This window comes from Fistularia commersonii, chromosome 3, assembly GCF_037954325.1.
Source record: "Fistularia commersonii isolate RoL2024-O1a breed Wild chromosome 3, RoL_Fcom_v1.0, whole genome shotgun sequence".
In the NCBI taxonomy this organism is placed as follows: domain Eukaryota; kingdom Metazoa; phylum Chordata; class Actinopteri; order Syngnathiformes; family Fistulariidae; genus Fistularia; species Fistularia commersonii.
In genome coordinates, this window is record NC_141286.1 from 6,799,965 (window position 1) to 6,821,039 (window position 21,075).

Sequence of the window (21,075 nt, forward strand, 5' to 3'; positions counted from 1 at the left end):
TCTTTCGGTCAGAACTCGCTCTCTTTCGTCGGCCCAAAACTCTGGAACAATCTGCCCCTAGGAGTTAAAACTTTGAGTCTTCGGAGCTTCGTTGAAGCCACCAAACAGCTCCTGCTAAGAAAACAAATATGCCAACACTAAGCCAGAACCGTCTCCGTCTCGAGCCAAACTGTCTAGCGACCTGCCCCGCCAGCCTCCTTGATGCTTCCGCCTTGCTTTTGCACATAATAAAAAAAAAAAAAAAAAAAAAAAAAAGAATGATATGAACCTCTTATCACGGCCCTAACCACAAGCAAGCAGTTTTAACTGGTTTTAACATGTTTTAACTTGTTTTCCGGTTTTAACCTGTTTTAACCTGTCTTCAACCTGTTTTAGCTACTTACTAATTGTTTTTATTCCCCACTGGAGTACATTTACTCCACCCACGGACAGCCGGGTGCAATATAGCAACTCTGCTAAGCCTGTCTGGTACATCCATCTTCTCATATCGCATTTTATGCTGAAATGTTTAATGGCACTGTACTGTCTGTCCTTAAATAAAATTCATTCATTCATGCATTCATTATTTCATATATCTTATTTATTGGATTTAATTACTTATCATTTTTTATTTGATATTGCTTAAAGAAGGTTGGCAGCTCACATGCACCCCCCTTAGGTGCGGCAGAGTACTGCCTGCCTCACCTACTGACTTTTCGCTGCAGTTTATTGTCCGATCAGCGAGAATAATTCTGCCACACATTTAAATGACATAAATTCGACAGGCTGTTGAAGGCCATGGTGTATATAACCATTATAACAAATCTTTCTGAAAACATTATATTGGCGACATGCTAAGAAATAGAAACGAGCACTCACTACACAGACCAGTCTATAGGGAATTCCACGAGGAGTGGCGAGTCTTGGCTTGCCGCCGCCACACCTGTTTCTGGCCTGTATTTGATCAAGAAATCTGCAAATTCAACAGTTTTGACTTAAGAAAATGTAAAAAATGATTGGAATCACAGAAAATACATTTATAAGACTAATCAGAGGACAAATATTTATCCTTCTACTGTTGTTACTGTCCTGTTTAATGTCTATATTTATTGTTTTTTGTCTTTTATTACTTGTCCTCTGCCATGTGCTGCAGTGACAACCTAATTTCCCCTCTGGGGCTCAATAAAGTATTATCATATCTTATGTTATCATTAGGGGGCGGCACTTTGGCTGACCGCACATCACTGTCAGGTACCTGTACTCATCTGTACAATTTCCACAAGTTGCCCCTTGATGATGATGGCGCCCGCCTCCGCCAGCTGCCTCTGTCTGCGGGAGAAGGTCACTGCACTGTCCTTGGTCTTACTCATGTTCAGCATAAGACGGGAGGCTTCCCACCAGTGCACAAAGTCCTGAAGTGCTGAACTGTGGCGGTGAGAGGAAGCAGACAGCGAGGACAGGAGGTCGGTGTCATCTGTAAATTTCACCAGGTGGACCTGCAGTCATCTGTGTTAAGGGCGAAGAGCAGGGGAGACAGGATGCGGCCTTGTGGCGAGCTGGCTGAGGTAAAGAACGTTCGGATAAGATAAGATAAGATAAGATAAGATAAGATAAGATAAGATAAGATAAGAACAACTTTATTGATCCCGAAGGAAATTGTTGTGCCAGAGTTACAGAAAATATGACAGTAATAAATAATAAAAAGAAAAGGCAGAATTAGAAATACAAATAAACTATAAACTATAAAGTGTCTCAGTGAAACTATAAAGTGTCTTAGTAAACAAGTGATAAAACTATAAGTGTCTTAGTAACAAGTGAGGTAAAGGAGTGCACAATAGTATGATAAAAGGAAAAATTGTAGTGTAGCTGTTATGAAATGAAATATTGCACAGTTCTGAATATTGCACAGTGAAATGAAATATTGCACAGTTTTTTGTTTTTTAGGTTAAAGATAGGTTTTTATGGTTGCCGGCGGCTGAATGGAGAGGAATCAAAAAGTCTGATCGCCTCAGGGAGGAAAGACCTCCTGTGGCGTTCAGTGGAGCTCCTCGGTGGTATCAGTCTACGGCTGAAAGAGCTCTGACAGGACGTCAGTGTGGCATGCAGGGGGTGATGGATGTTGTCCATGATGCTGAGGAGCTTCCTCAGCATCCTCCTCTCTGACACCTGCACAACAGACTCCAGCTCCACACCCAGGACAGATCCAGCTCTCCTGATGAGCTTGTTGAGTCTGTTAGCGTCAGCTGTCTTGAGCCTGCTGCCCCAGCACACAACAGCGTAGAAGATGACGCTGGACACCACCGAGTGGTAGAACATCTGCAGCATGGTCCTGCAGACGTTGAAAGATCTGAGCCTCCTGAGGAAGAACAGGCGGCTCTGACCCTTCTTGAAGAAGGCGTTGGTGTTAACAGTCCAGTCCAGTTTATTGTCCAAGTGGACACCCGGGTACTTATAACTGTCCACAATGTCCACCTCTGTACCCCTGATGGTGACTGGGGTCGGATGGGTCCTCTGTTTCCTGAAATCCACCACCAGCTCCTTTGTCTTTGTGACATTGAGCTGCAGGTGGTTCAGTCCACACCTCTCCACAAACCTGTCCACCACGCTCCTGTACTCCTCCTCCTGGCCTCCGTTGATGCAGCCCACGATGGCAGTCATCTGAGAATTTCTGCAGGTTGCAGGACTGCGAGGAGAACCTGAAGTCTGAGGTGTAGAGCGTGAACAGGAAGGGAGACAGGACCGTCCCCTGCGGCGCCCCCGTGCTGCTCACAATGGTGTCCGACGTGATGTTTCCCAGCCTCACGTACTGCGGCCGACCTGTGAGGAGGTTATTGATCCAGGCCGGGAGTGGAGCATCCACCTGCATGTCCAGAAGCTTCCTGTTTAGTAGGGCAGGTCGAATGGTGTTAAAAGCACTGGAGAAGTCAAAGAACATGACTCTCACAGTGCTTCCTGCCTCCTCCAGGTGTGTAGATTCTGTGCAGCAGGAAGATGATGGCGTCTTCCACTCCTATCCGGGGCTGGTACGCGAACTGCAGGGGGTCCAGCGAAGGTCCGACGACTGTGCGAAGGTGCCTCAGGACGAGCCTCTCCAGCGACTTCATGACGTGTGAAGTTGTAAACCAATCCTCTGCGTCCGGAAACTGATGATCCACAGGATGAATTGCTGTCTGCCGGCCAGTAAATGAGGCTACGGGGTCTGAGAAGTCTGTGTACGGGAGCCGGACTGTGTTTCTTAGGGGGTTTCCAGGCTTTTTCAGATGGAGGACCTTAGCATCATTCACACCTCTGCCTGATAGGTGAATCAGAAAGGATTAAGCAGGGGTTCGGTTACCCTGGCGATATGGGTTCTCGCTGTGGCCTTCACCGCCAGGGAGGTGATGAGCCACGGGCCGGAGGTCGTCCGGGACCTTTGATTAACAGAAAAGCCTACATTGATCATGTCGGCTTCCTGTACTTGGTGTGCGAGACGTGAGAAATACAGAGCCCAGTCTCATGTTTGTAAACATAATACAATTTATTTATTTAGCATCTTTTTTTTTTCATTTTTTTACACTTTTCTATTTAACATACTTTCCCGGCTTATTTTACATGATACAGAGAGATTTACAGGCTATGTACAACTTTCTCCATAGGGAAAACACAAGTATTTTGTTGCTTCTTCAAGTATCTGTATCCCTGTGAACTCTTGAGACGTTTTTGTTTTCGCTACAATGTGATTTTTCAATTTGTTCAATATGGTTGTTTGCATACAATCTGAAGGTGGTGGAAAAACATGAGTTTCCACACGTGCCATGCGATCTCCGATAGTCACATCTGTAATCCTTTCGAATGACAGGGTGAGTGAATTCTCTTCAAAGAGGCCGAATATGATCTGAGCGTGGGTCTACGACGACGACGACGACGACACACAGCAACCTACATGGTCCCAGTAAAACCAATGCACTTTACTCTAAAATTTACACTGAAGAGGAGAAGCTCTTCAACGGATAAACGGGCCACGTGATATCCCTATAAAGTGATCACATTTTTCTCCAGTTTAAAAAATGAAAGGGGGCTTTAGTTACGATGCTGCCTCGCCACCCCTGGTGGTACGATCACATCAGTTGAGCTAAACTGCACGTTTGATGTCAGATGCAGCAAGAAAGATAAAACTACCTTCGTCCCGCCGAAGCCATCGGACTATGATCCCAGCCCGCAGCGGGGTCGGTTACTTGAACCCTTGGGTGATTACTTTGTCACGCCGTGTCTTTCTGAGAAGATTATTTTACATTTAAGCAGGTTGACGGTGAAACTGACTGGCATCTATGAGAGTAATTGCAGCAAAAAATGAAAAAAAAAAAAAAAAAAACTACCCAGAAAATGTCACTTGTGCTCGGTTTGCAGTCGCTAGTACATTTGACGTACAAATACTAAACGGGTAACAATGTGGTTGTTCTATACTTCGAAGCTTGAGTGTCAAACTGCATTTACTTTGAGGAGGTCTGCGTCGAAATGCCAGGGTTTTTTTTTCTTTTTTTCTTCACTTCACGTGAGTGAAAACACCTACAGCCAGCGGAGGGCGCTGTTGATGCGCGCGAGCCTCTGCTCGGGACGGCGGCTCCGTGCAGGACGTGGCGGCGTTCGGTCCTGGTTTTGCTCGCCGCCCTGCAGCATGTGCCTCGGCCTGAGAGGAGGAGCTCCTCAACTCACATTCTCAAAGTGCTGCTTATAGAGGGTGAGCTGCTCTCAGCTGTCACAGCTCTCAAAGGAGAGGCCTCCTTGATTGGCCGATCCACAGCGGTCACAGTGATAGTCGGATGTCATTAACGTTTTGCGGTGTGAACGGTTTTCCACGAACGCCAGTAGAATTGCCTCCCCTGCGCAGCTATGGGTGGTGGGCGGGGGGTCCGACCTGTGCGGCCCGATCTATCGAGGTCTCGGGACGGGCCGACAAGGGGTGTTAGGAATGTTCTAGGCGCCTCTTCGCAGCTGTGACACCTCAGAGACCGAGGCTCTGTGGGCGTGATGGCGGCACGTCGCGCGGCCTTCGGGTCTCGCCTGTTCGGGGACGTCACCCGCTGCGGCCCGGTGGTCCCGCGGGCGCTGCTAGGCCAGCTTCAGGGTGCTAATGGGGAAGGAGGGCATGGTCACCATGGTGACGGGGTTGAGCACAGTCTGGCCCACCAGCTGCGGGTGGTGCGCCACCATGGCGGTCTGTTTGCCCACGATGGCGGCGGCGGGCTGGCTGTTCGCCGTGCCGTTGACCTGCGCGTGGTTGAGGGTGTGCGTGATGTGACTGAGCAGCGTCGGCTGGGTGACGGCCACCGGCTGCGGGTACAGGGCGGGCAGGTGCTGGCTCAGGTGAGCCACCGGGTGCACGGTGATGTGGCTGATCTGCTGGTGGGCGGCGCCTAACTGCACCGAGCTGGTGGTGGTGGAGGGGGCCAGGTGGGCGATGTGCTTGGGACCGCTCGCTTGGATCACGTGGTTGACGGCCTGGATGACCGACGGGTGAGACACCGGCGCGTGGGCGATGACGGTGGGGTGGAGGGTGGGCGTGGACACCATCTGGGAGTGCGGGGGAATCAGGGGCTGGCCGGAGGGGGCGGGTGCGGCGGAGGGGGTGGCGGGGGTCGCCGGCGGGACCCCCGGCTTAGACGGCGGCTGCGGAGGGGTCAGGGGCAGCAGCTGGGGCTGTTTTTGCTGGATGGAGATTCGCTGGGTGATGAAGGAGGTGGCGGTGGCGGTGGAAGGGGTCAAGGCGAGGGTCTGAGAGGCGGGAACAGTCTTGAGCACCTCAGGCTTCCTGGTCTGAGGCATTGTGGGCAAGGCAGTCGGGGCTCCCGGTGAGGGCTCTTCGTCCAGGTCGTCGTCCATGATGTCTTCGCCTTCTGCAACACAAACGGTCAACTTAATGGCTGGAAGCAGAAGCCCGAACCTTCGGGGCCGAGCGGACTTACTGCCGGGCTTCTCTCTCTCCCTCACGCTGAAAAAAAAATCCACTGTATTTTAAAAGTCAATGCTCACAGTCTGATCTTAAATCAGGGCCTCTGTCCTTTTCTAGAAAGCTCTTTGTGGTTCCTAGGGTTTAACAACACTGATTTAAAAAAAGAAAAAAATGAACGAAAACATGGCAGATGCGGATCTGAGGCGAGATGATTGAATAGCATCAGGGCATCCCACCTGTTCGCTGACGAATGCGGTCTGCTCTTAATTTACATATCAGTAACGTGTTTTCTGTTGTACATTTTATCTTGTAACTAAAAAAACATGTCTATTTAAAAACTCCTCGGACTCCTCCCTGCCTACTGGTATCCAGTCAAGAAAGAGTTAATACAAATTAAGAGTTGGTAAATCTGGGATGGTCTGTGTGTATATGTGTGTGTGTGTGTGGATGTCCTACCTGAGGCGGTAGAGGTGGACACCTGGTCCTCTTCAGGCTGCACTGTCTGGCGCAGGACGCGGTCGATCTCCATGACGTCCATCCACTGGCTCAGCTCGTTCTTCAGCTCTGCGAGGCGCTGCTGCGTAGCGATCTTCTCCCTGGCCAGCCGCTCCATGTCGTGCTCGTACTCCTTCTCCTTGCGCTTCAACGTCTGCGGGGGGGGAGAGAAAAACAGCGGGTGCTATAGAGCCTGTCGGGCAGAGAGTTATCTAGACACACACCTGGTGAATGAAGTGTAATCATTCAGGGTTTTTTTTTTCTGACGAAAGGATGCACAGATTGAGGCAGATTAGGATTATTGTTGGGTTTATTGTTCAGATAAAAACTCAAGGCCAGTTTCAGATTGTACTTAGAATGTTTCCGGGAAAACAAAATAAAGATGGAGTGACATGATGTTTAAAGTGGCAGCGACCCGTCTGCTACAGCCTCATGGCTTTGAGCCTTTACTCCACCCACCCACACACACCCACACACACACCCACACCCACACACCACAATATCTGAGTGAGGCATCCCGCCAAATACTCCAGAACTCTCAATGGAAATCGACGATAGAATCACAAAGATTTGAGAAAAAAAAAAAAAAGAAGTGCTACTGCGATTTGTGGAATCCTGGGAGTCGGAGATAAAAAAACGACATAAATTCTGGATCAAGTTTTACAAATTGGGGTGCGAAATTAAACTGAGCATACTCATTCTGCACTCAGACTGTCTGATGCCGCTGATGCTTGTCTCACAGAGACCAACGGATATCACTGGGATACACTTGGAAAGGAGGGGGGGGCACATTTATATGAAGAAGAAGAAAAGACTTTCACTCCCGCGCCTGAAAGTTTGATCAAAAGCCGTTTTTTTTTTCTCTTGTCGTGGCTCTCAATTACTGAGCGAAGGTGATGCAACCAAAGCGGGGCCGCGTTCTAGTTTTAGTGCTCTGGGTTGGCATGTGACTGGATCAGTGTCAGGATCCGAACAGAGGCGGCTCAGATCTGAACTGTGCTGACGGGGCAGGCAGTGGTGTTTGTCACAATGGTGAAAGTGAAATAATAAAAACGCATCGAATCAAACTGCATTTTGCAAACCGGCGAGCATCTGAACGTAATGATCTGCTGGTTTCTGTTGTTCAAACACCGGCTTCTTTCCCCAGACATTGACAGTTTAAAGTTCTAATGAGCTTCGCTGACTGACTCCTCACTTTGGCCCGTGGCGCCGAGTGAGATCAAGAGTGTGGAAAAAGTCATCTACGGCGGCCAGTGTGGCTGCAGCTGGCCGGGGATCTAGACGATGTGCAACACGGCAAAGGAACAGAAGCGTGTGGGGATGAAGGAGGACGGAATGTAGGCGGCGCTTCCAGGCAGCAGCTCTGTGACCCAATTTCCCCACAGACACGGGTCTCACCTAAACAAACGGGAGGTGGACTTGTTGCACAGGCCCAGACGTCAACACAAACCCTGCATATTGATTCAGCGGAAGCACAAAAACCTGTTGTGAAATTTTACCAGAGCGATCTCGTGTGAGTGGGGAGGCAGGTTCGCGAAAAAAAAAGGGAAATAAATAGAAATCGGTTATGCATCCAGTTTAGGGAGGACACTGACGACAGCCTCGGTGACGCACATAAAACATCGCGGTGTGAACCGAAAGGTGAACTTCCTGTTTGTGTTCATCTGCCATATTATTTGTGTACGTGCATGCGAGTGTGTCACTGGAAAGCAACACATGCGTTGACATGCTAACCCTGTGGTGGCTGTGTTAGTGTGCTGTTTAAATAAACAGATGCCGCTGCGTGACACCCAGAAGTTTTACAGTATCTTGTCCCGCACGAAGACAGAAATAGAAAGGTGGGCTGTCTGCAACCCGGCACCTGTCTCTTGTCCTCAGCCGGGATTAGTGGGGACGGACTGGCCCTCGGCTCACCTGCTTCCCAACGGAGAAGCTTTCAGTCGCTCACGCACAGACTGGCAGAGAAGTCACTGTATAGCTGTGACAAAGGCATATGACACATATGCGATATAACAATTTTACTTTTATCCCTGATTGAAATCGGACGAAAGGCAGGCTGATGTTTCCACTGACCTGAGAAATACACTGATTTGTGGCGGGCTAACAGCTCAGCAGGGAGGTGGGATAGGAAATATGGCAAATCTGTACTTTAGGGTGCATATGACAACAGCATCCTGGCCCGATGGGCTGAATATACACCCAGTTCTGGTTGTCAGGGAAACAACTGAAAAACCTCTGATGGTTTCCTCGGTAACCTTGACTGAGTATATGCACAATTTCATGTGGAAAAAAATAACTTCTATTGTGTTTTAGGGACATTGTCTGTAACTTTAAAGAGGAAGTGGGCCTAACCATCTAACACACACACACACACACACATATATATGTACACACACACACACACACACATACATAAACATATACACACACACACACCTTAACAGAACTGTCAGCCGGCCAGATGAAACTGGATATGGGGGAGAAAAATGTGCAACACACGGACCAGAAGGAATGGCTGCCACAGTTTAGGAGGCAGCGGCCGAGCGCGGGTGGCACAGCAAAGTCTGACTCACGGCGAGCCTGCGTTCCACAAACACAGAGACCCGCTGAACCGCCACGATGCTGGCGGAGGAGAGGAGCCACGGATGTCCCTGCCTTGATGGACAAAGATTAAACAGGTAAACCTGATTAACGGGGTTGAGGCAGAGGGATCTCACATGCACTTCATTAGCACCTAATCATGTCACCGCCATGGAAGGACACTGGCTTCCAAGCACCCTTTTGTTTCCTTGCACATGACCTGCGAGGGCACGTCCATCCCCTCCTGCGCGGGGGATTAAGTGCAGCCGCAGCCGCAGCCTTGTAGGTGTGCGAAAATCTAGATCAACGCGGGGACAGTCTGCATTGTGAGTGTGAATGTGTGTGTGTTTGTTTGTGCAAAGGTAAACACTGTGAGAGTGCTGTCACAAGCAACGCAACTGCCAAGCACATGGCCCCACGGAGAGCAGGGGAGGGGAGGGCGGCAGATAGTGGAGGGCGGGGGGGGGGGGGGGGGGGTTTGGTCTGAACAAGCATACACGAGCTGTCCTCACTGACTCACTTTTGCAGCGGCAGGCAAACAGCACAAGGCTGGGCTTTCTTAAAGGGCCAGGAGCGCAGGAGGCCACGTTGCAGACACGCTGCTCAGCCAGGCAGAGGGAGATCAGGCTTCAGCACACAGGTCTTGTGACAGTGTGGTAACCATAAACCCTTGTTTTCCTGCGCCTTCAAGCTCAAACACTGAACTTCACGTGGCAACCGACAATCGGAGCCTTGTCTGCGGGGGGAAAAAAAAAAAGCGACTCCTGCGAACCCTTGCTCGTGCTGGCCTAATTTCATCGGCCAGTCGACAGACAAACAAGGTCAAGACAACAATTCTGGACATCTTATTTACAGCGCTTGAGTTGAAAGGGATGTCTTTGCAATTGTGCATAAAAACAAAAAAAGAAACAGCTGGGGTTAATCATTTTGTTCTGTGAGAGAAATTCTTTGTAAATGACACGCCGAGTTTTAAAGCCTTATTATAGTGCAATAATTATGATTCTGTCTGCAAGTACGCCGAAGTATCCACTCCTAACAGATTCCCTCCATTAGATGGCACAACACATCATATGTTCGGGGACGGAAGAGCGTGTTCAGTCCCCTTTGAGGGGAAATGAAGCCTTGTGTTTACTGCCCAGTTCCCGGCCTGCAGCTGGCAGCTAAGCCTCATGGTACAGCGAGTCCTGCCTGTTGCAGGGCTGGGCGGGGGGCCCAGCACGGGGGGGTGACGTCACGCGGCTTAGGCTAGCCATGTGCTTGCTGCTCATGTGGCCTTAAAAGCTCAGAGGCAGGATGGAGGGAAGGAGGGAGAGGGAGGGGGCGGAGGAGAGGGGAGGAGAGAAAAGGATAGGAAAAGAGAGGAGGATCTCTCATGCAGCGAGAATTAGTTTACAGCTTCAGCTTTCCACAGCACAGTAACAAAGCTCGGGTGAAAGGTGTAGGGAAACAAGAATAGTTAGTTTGAAAAGCCAATCCTTAGTAGCTATAATTCAACAAGTGTTGTGCAAAGGAGAAGAGTTTCAAAGTAGGGCAAGGGAGGACATTAGTCACAGCCGCTGAGTCATTGATAAGAAATGAGGAAACAGACCTTTAAAACTTTGTAGGAACAAGAAATTTGGCGGCCCGGGGGCAAAGTGAGAACCGGAAAACAAACAGAAAAAGCAGCCTTTCATTCCAGATAGATATTTTCAAAACAGCAGACAAAGTAAACCAGAGGAGTTGGAAGCAGTGGTTGCTCTCTGCTCCTGCTACCGCGTGTGTGTGTGTGCAGAAGCACGCGGCGGGATGAACGGCTGGCTGTGCACATGTTGTGCTCCTGCAGCCAGCCGGGGAGGAGGTGTGTACGTACGTGTGCGCGGGAGCACGCGGCGAGACGAACGCCTCTGCACATGTTGTTATTTTCTTTTTGCCCCCCCACTCCCCTCCCTAACCCACTTACATTCCATTCCCCAAACCAACTCTCTGGGGGGAAAGAAACAAAAAAAAAACGCAGCCTGGTTATTGACAGCAGGAGATGGAAGAGTAACTCCCCCCCCCCCCCCCCAAAAAGATTCCAACCAACAACAGCGACGGGTAGCACACAACAAAGTTTTCATGGGGAAGAATTACACATTCCCATTGCAGTCTCTGTGTGTCGTGTAACTCCCAATTTGTTTGGCAAGCATCATGCTCAAATGTTGACAGGAGGAAACAGGGAAGCGGGTAACTCTGCCAGTCCCACGCACCATGTTGCCTAATCGGAGGGGGGGGGGGGGAGCTGTGCAACCACGCTGTCCTAGTTTCCCTGCGTTCATGCGCAGTTAAGAACCAGACCGCTGCTACGCAGAGCAGCCGGCCTACTCTCCAGCTCACTTTGGACGCAAGTAAATCTGCACAAAAATGGGAACGGCTAATGTGGCAACTGCATTGTGAGTTCATAATCGGAGGAAAGCACGACCCTGAGAGCCACCCTCCACTCTCGGCATCGCCCCAGAATTCAATATTCAAATATAGAAAAAAAAAATCTAACTTTCACTTAGTTACAACATGCGTCAGATCCCTGTGGAAGCTGCAAAACGCCAGAGTAGCTGGCATTCTTAAATTGAAACATCTGATGCCGTGATCAGTCTCAGATTCAATGGCGGCCAACAGGATCTATGTATAGGAAGGGAGGGGGTGACCCAGTGACGGCCCGATGACAGTCTGCAAGACCTGAAATAGGTCAGCGATTGATATTATCAAACGCCATTTACAATGCACACACCACAGTAGGTTTATGATTGAGGCACACCTGGTGGCACAGGGAAAATCGATTGACAGCGCATGACAGCGTGCATGGAAAACAGGTAAAAGTACGGATATACAGGAAATACTTTGCTTGTTCTACTTGTCCGCCCTGTCTGTCGGAAATAGAGACCCACCACAGTGGATATGGAACTGAGGCACCTCTAAAATTTTGGAGGCGAAACAATTCTTCTCTTGAAAAAGAACATGCTATCATTTATACAGTATATTAAATCCTATTAGTATTTAAAATACAAGCGGTTGTGGAAATGTTGTCTAACGAAAGCCATATTCCACACATGATGCGGGTTCGACGACCTCCGACAATTAACTGAACCAGACCGCCCTTTAACCCCACTGACGGCATGCTGTTGCATCAGAGGGATGTTGAAAATAAAATCTGTTTGGTATCACGGTTCAAAGCTTGTGAAACACAAAAGCAACGAAACAAGAATGTCCACAGATGTTGAAGCCGACCCGCTCGAACGTTTGTGGGGTGTTGGGTTTCTGGCGGTTACCAAACTAAATAACGCGCTGTATCAGTGTCGGCCGATGTTGATATTCCAAACCATATGGTCGCCGTGAAACATCCCCAGACTTGACGTCAAAGCCTCAATTCCGTTAAATATCGACCAGCTGTAGAGTTAAAATAGTATTTTCAATATATTTTTATTTGGTGGGAAAAAAACAGCAACAAGTGCGCACTGCTTTGAATAGCGGCAGCTACGCAAAGTCTTGCCTTTTAAAGTTGTGATCGGAGTGTTCTTCAGCACTGACGTATTGTTAGTAACTTGACCCCAAGCAAAGGGTGCCACTTATAGGCCGTATATTTCAAATAACAGCTGACTTGTGCTTAGATGCAGTGCATCACCAAAAATGTAACACCGGGCAATGAGGTTTACAGACCATACAACAAACCACCTGCTGAAACATTGTGTAAAAATCCAGGCTAGGGATGAGCTCAGTGGCAGACGACTCAAATGAAGGGTCAAATCGGGTGATTGACCCTCTGGTCCTTGAGGCCAGAGACCCGGAGACATTTAACTGAAGTCAGGTTCGAGCAGATTTAGGTTCCTCTCTTAGCCGCCAAACACAGACTCGCAGATGGTTCTGATTAAATGCTCGGGATGGATGGTATGTAATTGTTTTTTGTTTTTTTTACAACTCTTGTTTTTGCAGATTTTTGTATCCTGTTCGTCCGTGTACAATTGTTATGTCCAAGTCCTTATCTTCTGTCACAACAAGCTCGGTGGCCCAGATGTCCACCCTGTCACACAAGGCGAGCGTAGAGGGTTTTAACCAGGTCTCCAAAGGCAGACGGAGCTGGCGACACCCTCAGCCTTCGGTAACGGAAAAATTCTGCAGCTGTCCCATCAATCGCTTAGAATTTAGACCATCTCTGGTAAACTTCTTGCTCTTTTCCAGTGGCTGCTCAGCGTGCCTAACTCACTTTGGTTCATGCCAACTGTGGCTACGAAACATGTTTCACTCCCTGCGAACGCAGGGAGGGCTTGTGACACCCTTCACGATCCAAAAATATAATAACTCCTCAAGTAATAAAGTGTCTCCGTTCTTAATGTAAATCCATGTGAGAACAAGCAAACCATGCAAGAAAAAAAAATTGTCAACAGACAATGTAATAACTATTTTTGTATGCTTAATAGATTAAGTTAAATTGCATTATCTGCTGGAGAAAACGCACACAAGATCAAAAAGTGAAGCCAATAATGTATCAAAACCTGGCTGGCGTTTGTTGACCTTGTACGCTTTTGGTGCCTGTTTATAAAGCCTTTTGAGGCAAAAGTGACCACAACTGGTCAAACCGTAAACTAAAAATAATGACTATGTCATGTTAGAGCAGATAAATTAAGTGTTAGTCTTGAATAAGATTTACAGTTTCCTTTCCCTTCGAATGAAGGCATCCTCCCGACCCTTTCAGTACCAAATGAAGTGCGAAAAGCATGTATGCAAACAAAGCCGACTCACGTTTCATATGAATCTTTAAAAAGGCATTTTCCGCTTCAGTAAACCGTTCACATTGAAATGCCTTGTGTAATGGAAATTCTTTTTTATGGCTGAGCGCTTTCGCTCACACACTATAATATTTATAAATGAAATCTATTATTAATATAAACCCGAAGGCAACAAGGTCATAATATGAAAGTGCTCAGCCACAGTCCCTGACTCCCTCACACCCCCGACCACAACATTGATTTGAAACCCATCAAGTTAAGTTAATTTCCGAATTGCATTTTCCTCTGCAGTAACCCAAATCAACCACTAGATGGATGTTGATTGAGAAGTGAACCAGTCATGTGACTTTCAGTGAGCGGCTTCTGCACACCTCTGTCTCTTCGGTCCGGCACAGAGATGCGCAAATGAGTTAAAAGAATCCGAGTCTCTTTTGTCCCGCCGAGGACCTCACCTCTGACACCCGACCTGGCACGTTGGCAAATTTACTGCGGTCCACAGACAATCTCAAAGATTAGAATTGGGAAATGGTTGTTTAAAATAGTTTTGGAAAGACAGAGGAAGTGCAGATTATATTTTCCATAGTACTAGGTAGAGGACTGCAAACGCATCGTTTGGTACTGAATGTTTTGAAATAACTGCGTGTGTGTACTTTAAAGAGGCAACGGTAAGATTAACCATCATTGAAGTGTAGGGTTTGTAACCTTTTGCTAGATAGCCCAAGTTTCCTGAGGTGAGTGATATAAAACCACTCCCATCACGGTAATCAAATGTTTTTAGGTGTGTTTTTTCCTTCCATTAAGTTTTGTTTGGGGGGAGGGTTTTTGTGCGACGGTGAGGCACCGTGACATTTGCCGATAATGTGACTTCCCAGTGTTGGCAAATTGCAGCAGGTACAAGGTACAGACAAACTGCATTTTGATCACATGACCCAGCGGTGAAGGCGCGCGCGCTTACCTGGATGTACCGCAGAGCACTCCTCAACACGCTCAGGTTGGAGGTTTTCTTCTCGTCAATGTTTGGGATGTTCTTTTTCAGTGTCTCAAAACACTCCTTCAAGTGTGCTCGTCTGACAGACACAAGACAGAGAAGGGGAGCAGATGGCGAGGCCGCATTAAGCTGTGTTTAAGTTCTTGTCAAAGACGTCAGTCCTGATTCATGACTGAGATGATTAACGCGTATTCTGAAAGATGACTTCATATTAGAAAAAAAAGGACCAAGCTCTGCACCGCAACCGATTGCAGTGAGTGAACTAGCGCATTACCCAATTTCTAGGGACTCGTGACTCTTTGGTAAGACAGGTTGAACTCACCTGTGTTTCTCAAGCTTGTTATGCACCTCTCGTGTACCCGCCCTGTAAGAGCACAGACGTGTAAGAGCACAGACGAGAGCATATTAAGAATTTGGTGTCCAAAAGGGCAATGCGGAAGCCATCGTAAAAGACAAGAAGGACTTCTCGCACCGCTGCTGGCAAATGCAATTGTGATGATAATCTGTTGCAGAGGCCTAACTCAGATCTAAGATCTAAATATATCATCGGTTATTTAAGCTTTTTTCAGCGAAAAAGTGACGTCGGCACTTTTCTCGCAAGCATTAGCATTCTTTTTTCGATAAGTCCAAATGGCAGAAGGCCACCGGACCGGCGTGGTTGGGTTCCTGTCAATATGTCACTCATTTTGCTAAAGCTGGGATATTTAGGAATAAAATCACAAGTCTCACCCCCCGGGTCGTTTCTTGTGGTCGTCGGGGGGGCTCCCCTGGCTGGTGGGTCCGTTCTGTAGGGATGCCTGCTGCAGGGACTGAGGGAGAAGAGCGTTTTGTTGAGGCGGGGGGACGATGGAGCCGGGGTAGCGCTGGAGCACCTGTTGGTGCGTCTGCTGCTGCACATTAGTGTTCCCAGGCTGGGGGGTGAACTGCGAAGGGTGGTGTTGGTTCTGTACGGGCTGCTTGTGGTTGGCCGTCAGCACAGAGATTGGATGGTCGGGTTTGGGTGGTGAGCACGGCATGGCGGCCACACTTTGCTCCTGGGGAGAATGAGGGTCCCTCCGGGGGGAGGTCAGGGGCGGTGCAGCGGGAGGGGAGAGCATGGCAATAGGCAGAGTTGGAGAGCCTGTAGGGTTGGGGGTGACCACAGGGATAGGGATAACTGTGATGGGCATTGAAGGGGGAGGTAGGGAGGGGGATACAGGGTCCGGCTGGGGTTCGGTGGGAGGGTCCGCTGCTTTACAAACATTGCTGATGTTGTTGACGTTGTTGACATGGGTCCTTGAATGCTTCACATCACAGAGTCTCTGCTTTGCCAGCTGCTCCAGACGCAGCTTTTCGTTCTGTTCATCTTCTGTGAAAAACACAACACGGAAATCCATCAACCATCGATCGCAGCGTTACCGAAAAACACTCGAAATCCTCTGGAAGACATTATCACACACAGAACAGGTCACACTGGAAGCCCGATAAGATTAGTCCAGATTTTGTTACTTATTAGGGCTCAGACCAAAGACTATTGTGCTACAGACGGTTGAACTTGATCACCAGAAAACCATGTAACAAAATCTGAGTTCCAGAAATAATATGAAAAGAAAAACACAGCGATTTCTCCAACAGCAGGGACTCCTTCGCTACTGGGAGATCATTTGCAGCTCGGTTTCAGTGTTCCTGTCGGCGTGCTCAAAAAGTGATCAGTGAAGCCCCTGGAGATTTTCATTTTGAAAACCCAAGAAAGCCCAAAAAAGTGTTTATTGCTGTAATGGATGTACAGCCTGCTGGCACATTCCACAAACCACACTAACTTGTCTGACGCCTGGTCTTGAATTACACAAACAAAGCTTCTCCAGGCTTGTAATGACAAATGTCGTTTGTATTTTGGGGATAAACACAAAGCTGTCACCTAAAAATTTCTATCTCTTACCTGTAATTTGACAGTTTATGATATAAACCCAGAAGTGAGAATATGACACTGAGTGCGCACACTTATTGGAATCAAATTGCCTAATATGCAAGAGAATGCATGCTAGAGAATGGGTTGCTATGGCAGCCGTGATGTTCAGGCGTATGGATCTGGAAAACAAGTGGCGAAGGGCCAGGTTGTTAAAGAGCACATCACGCCCGAGAGACCTTGAGATTCAGAGGAACACCGCATTAACCTTTGGCAATGTTTATCATACGCACCTGAGTATTAGGTAACTAAAATGTGGGAGAAATGTATCACCACACTTGGTTGGAACAAAAAAATAAGGTTTCCTGAGCATTGGGTGGGTAACAAAGATGGAGAAGACATCTGAGTAACGGGCTGCACACAAAACTAAATGAAAAATCTAACTTGGAAAAAAGTCTTTAACATAAATGCAGGACCCCCCAAAATCAGCTAATGAAAGATATTAAGATCACAATCCACAGGAACAAGAGATACAACGCCTGAGAATGTAATACAGAAAAAAATTACAGACCAGCATCTACTTTCTAGTTGGCAAACCTTTCACTGAAGCTATGATTTCACATCATATGAAAAAAAACGAATATGTCCTTTGGGATTGTGATTATTTTAGTCAACATTGTGATCATGGTAATTTCAGATGGTCATACAATGACTGAGATAAGAGGAGGCAAAAACAGATTGTGTATACATAAAACTACCTTTGTGAGTTATTGTATGTGTGTGTGTGTGTGTGTGTGTGTGTGTGTGTGTGTGTGCGTGCGTATCTAACAACAATGAAACACGAGAGGAAAAAAAGAGTCAGGACAAACACAGACTGTTTCAGTTACTCCTGCTATCTATTTCCCGGTAAACTTTCTGGCCTATCAGACCTTCATCAGCCAAGCAGAATGGGAGCTTCCTCAACCATCCAATGAGAAGAGTATTGAACAAGCCTGTTTCATGGGCGGGGCTAAAGTGCTCCACTAGGAAGGAAAGAGGCGTCCTGGACGGAAGAGGAATTTAAACTATGAAGCAATAAGAAAACTGTTCAAGCACATAGAATAAAAACTTCAATTTTTTCTTTATTAACTTGCCGCTATCATTTCTGGTCAATACAACTGTATATGAACGGAAACTTCTATGAGGTTGTAATCCATAATGGCTTGTGCACTGTCGCGGCTATCAAGCCCTATCAGTGTAGAACTCTGAAAAAGAGGATATTTTCAGCTCAAACATATTTCAAATCATATCTGAGTTAATGCTCCAATATCACACAAATTTATGCCATCTTACAAAGTAAATGTGGTCCTCTAAGGGAGGATATGCCTTATAGTACAAGATGTACTGCTTCCTCTCCAAGCAAGATTTCACAGGAGCTTTCATGGGAGTAATGATTTACAGAAAGTGGGGTATTGTGGTACCGGCACACATTGAATGGAGGGTTTCTTAATACCAAGAAAATATGTACGTACAACGGTAGGATCGTCTATGCATATTATATAACTGCAGTACATAAAAAGGACTGGCCTACTTTCCTCTACAGTGACCTGCTCAACAGAAGCCAGGAGGAGGAGGAGGTTCAGCAGGAGAACTCTCCCAATGCTGCAAAGTGGGAGGAGCTGGGGGGCGGTTGGGGGGCTGGAACAGGAGGTCTCACTCTGGAGATCTTGTAAATACTCCAAATATTGCGAATGGGGAGGGTAGATGAAAGATTGGGATTTATTCATCCTAGTGGCAGCCATTAAGAGAACAGAACATTACAAGTAAAACATCAGAAGGTACAGTCAGGTAAGAATGAAATTTGAGGTAATTTAGGAGAAGGGACAACTGGATGTTGAAACTATTTTACAAGTTTCAGAATGGTATAAATAGCCCTCTATACAGACAGAAGTTATTATTGTGACTCTCAAAATATAAATGACTGGCACAATAAAATCAATTGAGATCAAATTTGTGATCAACTGAGGAGCAATCCATGAGGTGGCAAATATCCCAATTCAACCTTGCGCAGTTAAGCAATCATCAGGTTTCAAGTCAGATTGAGGAACTCCCATAGTAAATGTTTGGTCAACAGGTTACCGCTATAACTGCACTTAATGGAAGCGGTTATTACCGAAGTCCACTGCTTTGACCTCTAAAATGGAAATTCGGGTTGGGTTTAAGAGAGGAACATAAGGTCAACACACAACATACATTTGAGCCAAATCTAAGGAGTGTACGGTTGAAGATTGCATTTCCACAAGCAGTTCAAATTTGCAACACATCACAATAATCAGCACTGGCACACACAAAGTATGGCACGATGGACGACAACAACTGGACAGTGGCATGTTCTAACATTTCAATAATAATACAAAGTGCAAATGTATCAAAGTATCATACAAAGCCCACGTTTCTTTCGGTTTGTAATAGAACTCGTAGCTTTATTGGAAACATCTATTTTCGTAGCTTTTGTTCAGGGTTATTCTGGGCTGATCGGAGAACTTGTGGAACTGGGACACAAAGTACTGGCAGTGTTGTTATAGGAGCAGCACGGGTGGTGGTTGTGCGCGCATACGTGCGGCGCTGCAGTGACTCATCTTCTGCATAAACAATCTTTGGGAGGGGTTGCCCGGCACGCACGTGGTGAACGGGGCGTGGCCTCGTCCCGCTCGTAAACCAGGGGGGCGTGGCCGGCGGATACACGTCATCGAAAAGACACCAAAGGCAGCCCCGGAACGTCTCAAAGGCCCTCCGAGTTTAATATTTCAATTACACAACCACCCGGCCATATATATCGCCATTTCTGCTATATTAAACCGTTCCCGTAGGTGCGGTGGAGCCGACGGGGGCGCCCAGGTTCCATGGGGTGGGAAGCCTGACGGCAGCGTCATTTGACCCAACAGCCCCACCCCACCCCCTGCGGACGACGTCGGGCCATTAAGCAGAGCTCGGCATTCCCCGCCGCCACCGCCCTTTATCTCTCCCCCTCCCCGTGTTTTGGTTTGATTTGAAAGGAACCGGTGGCAAGCCCCGTCAGTGCAAAAGCAGGCAGACGGAGGATGCGCTGCGGCTGAATGTCCCCAAACCCGGGACACATAAACAAACGGGCACCGGGTTTCCGCACGGCTCACTGCGGTACACCGTGTATTTGTAGCAGAACTCGAAGGTACGAGCAAATACGGGGGGATCACTACCACGAGGGCGTCTGCACGAGAAACAAGAAATTCAAACAAACATGAACCCGGTTAAATGACAACGGTTCCGCCGGATTTAACGTTGACTTTCATCGTGAGAACACGTACGCCTACAAGAAACTGACCAAGCAACCCGATTTCCCCCTCATACTGCTGCGGTTCACTTTACGTCTCAACCATGAGATTAGCGTCGCCCAGCCACAAGTGGAAGAAATATTCGAACTATATTTCCAATAGACTTGAGCTTACCACGTGCTTTCTGTTGTTGCAGGGCTTGCAATTCCAAAAACTTGGCTGCTTGCAGGAGCGTTTCGATGCTCATTTCTGTCCGGTCGGAAAAATTTCGCTTTATTTCTTCGGCGAGGCTTAACGTAGGTTGTCTTGGGAGGTTCAAGCGGAAAAGCGAGTGCGAAACACGACTGTGTGACACGGCCAGTAGTCCGAGGGCTGGAAAAGTGTAACTGGATACCCCCCTCGGTAGAAACTACCACTTTACGAGAGGAGTTACAAACAAGATGGCGCTCAAAGTAGTAGGAACAAATAAGGTTTGTGAATCACGCAGCGTCGTAACCGCCCACCGACAGGCACACTCCCGAGTAAATCACAGCGCTTTACAAAACACGGCGAACGGATCCGGGAAGGGATTGATAACCGGCGTTGCACTTTTGGTGAGATGAGTCACTCCCATCGCTGCTGAAAGGCAGCAACAATTCTCGGGTCACGGTTAATCAAACCGGGGGTGAGCTGCTAGCCGCTAACTGGTAGCCCGTTAACAGACCGCGCTATAGCCGGAGCGTTGCTAGGCAGCCAGAAGTTCAACACCAGAAAAGGTCCCACTTGATTAAAAAAATATTACATAATGAAATCAAAAATGTTAAGCGTGGGCATCTTTTCGTTGTAATTTCTGGTTGCGAGCAACGGCTGTTGAGTTTCTAACTTCCTTCTCGGTCTTAAACCTAGCTTACGAGTTGAAATCCGGGACATTGACAAGGCTCGTGTGCCGACAGGAAACGGAAGCAAGGAAATGACGCATTGTGTCGCTACACATTTCCCGCGTCCGAAAGGCGCTGGAATCCGGGGTCACTGGCGGACACATCGGCCCGGACCCTGCTGCAGCACAGCGTGTAATCCACCTTTCGATCACTCCTGGCAGTGACCTTAAACTGCCTTACTGCAGGATAAAGAGGCAGATGAAGGTGGATTTCACAATTCAAGCATAGTTTGCTTTTATATGTTAAAACCGATGCAATTTAGAAAGGGGGTCGCAA

At 47.7% G+C, this 21,075-nt stretch overlaps 1 protein-coding gene across 2 annotated transcripts; it reads right to left on the reverse strand.

The window, feature by feature from the left end:
* Positions 1-3,472: 3,472 nt before the first annotated feature.
* On the reverse strand, positions 3,473-20,416 carry mnta (MAX network transcriptional repressor a). Of its 2 annotated transcripts, XM_086143102.1 has the most exons (6): positions 20,057-20,415; positions 15,437-16,055; positions 15,030-15,071; positions 14,675-14,786; positions 6,365-6,557; positions 3,473-5,852 (listed from the first exon to the last, which is right to left on the reverse strand). In XM_086143102.1, exons 1-6 carry the CDS (start codon positions 20,127-20,129, stop codon positions 5,068-5,070), a joined length of 1,824 nt encoding a protein of 607 aa, XP_085999228.1. In that variant the 5' UTR covers positions 20,130-20,415; the 3' UTR covers positions 3,473-5,067. The 2 variants fall into 2 exon arrangements, with proteins under 2 accessions (XP_085999228.1, XP_085999237.1); XM_086143111.1 differs by lacking the exon at positions 15,030-15,071 and having other exon boundaries at positions 20,057-20,416.
* Positions 20,417-21,075: the final 659 nt, after the last annotated feature.

Bases quoted from the DNA above. Each gene is read 5' to 3' on its own strand.
- mnta (XM_086143102.1), bottom strand. From the start codon at position 20,129: ATGAGCATCGAAACGCTCCTGCAAGCAGCCAAGTTTTTGGAATTGCAA. The intron at 16,056-20,056 runs GTAAGCTCAAGT...TGTTTTTCACAG, and splicing joins GCAACAACAGAAAGCACGTG to AAGATGAACAGAACGAAAAG. The intron at 5,853-6,364 runs GTAGGACATCCA...TTTGTGTTGCAG, and splicing joins GTCCACCTCTACCGCCTCAG to AAGGCGAAGACATCATGGAC.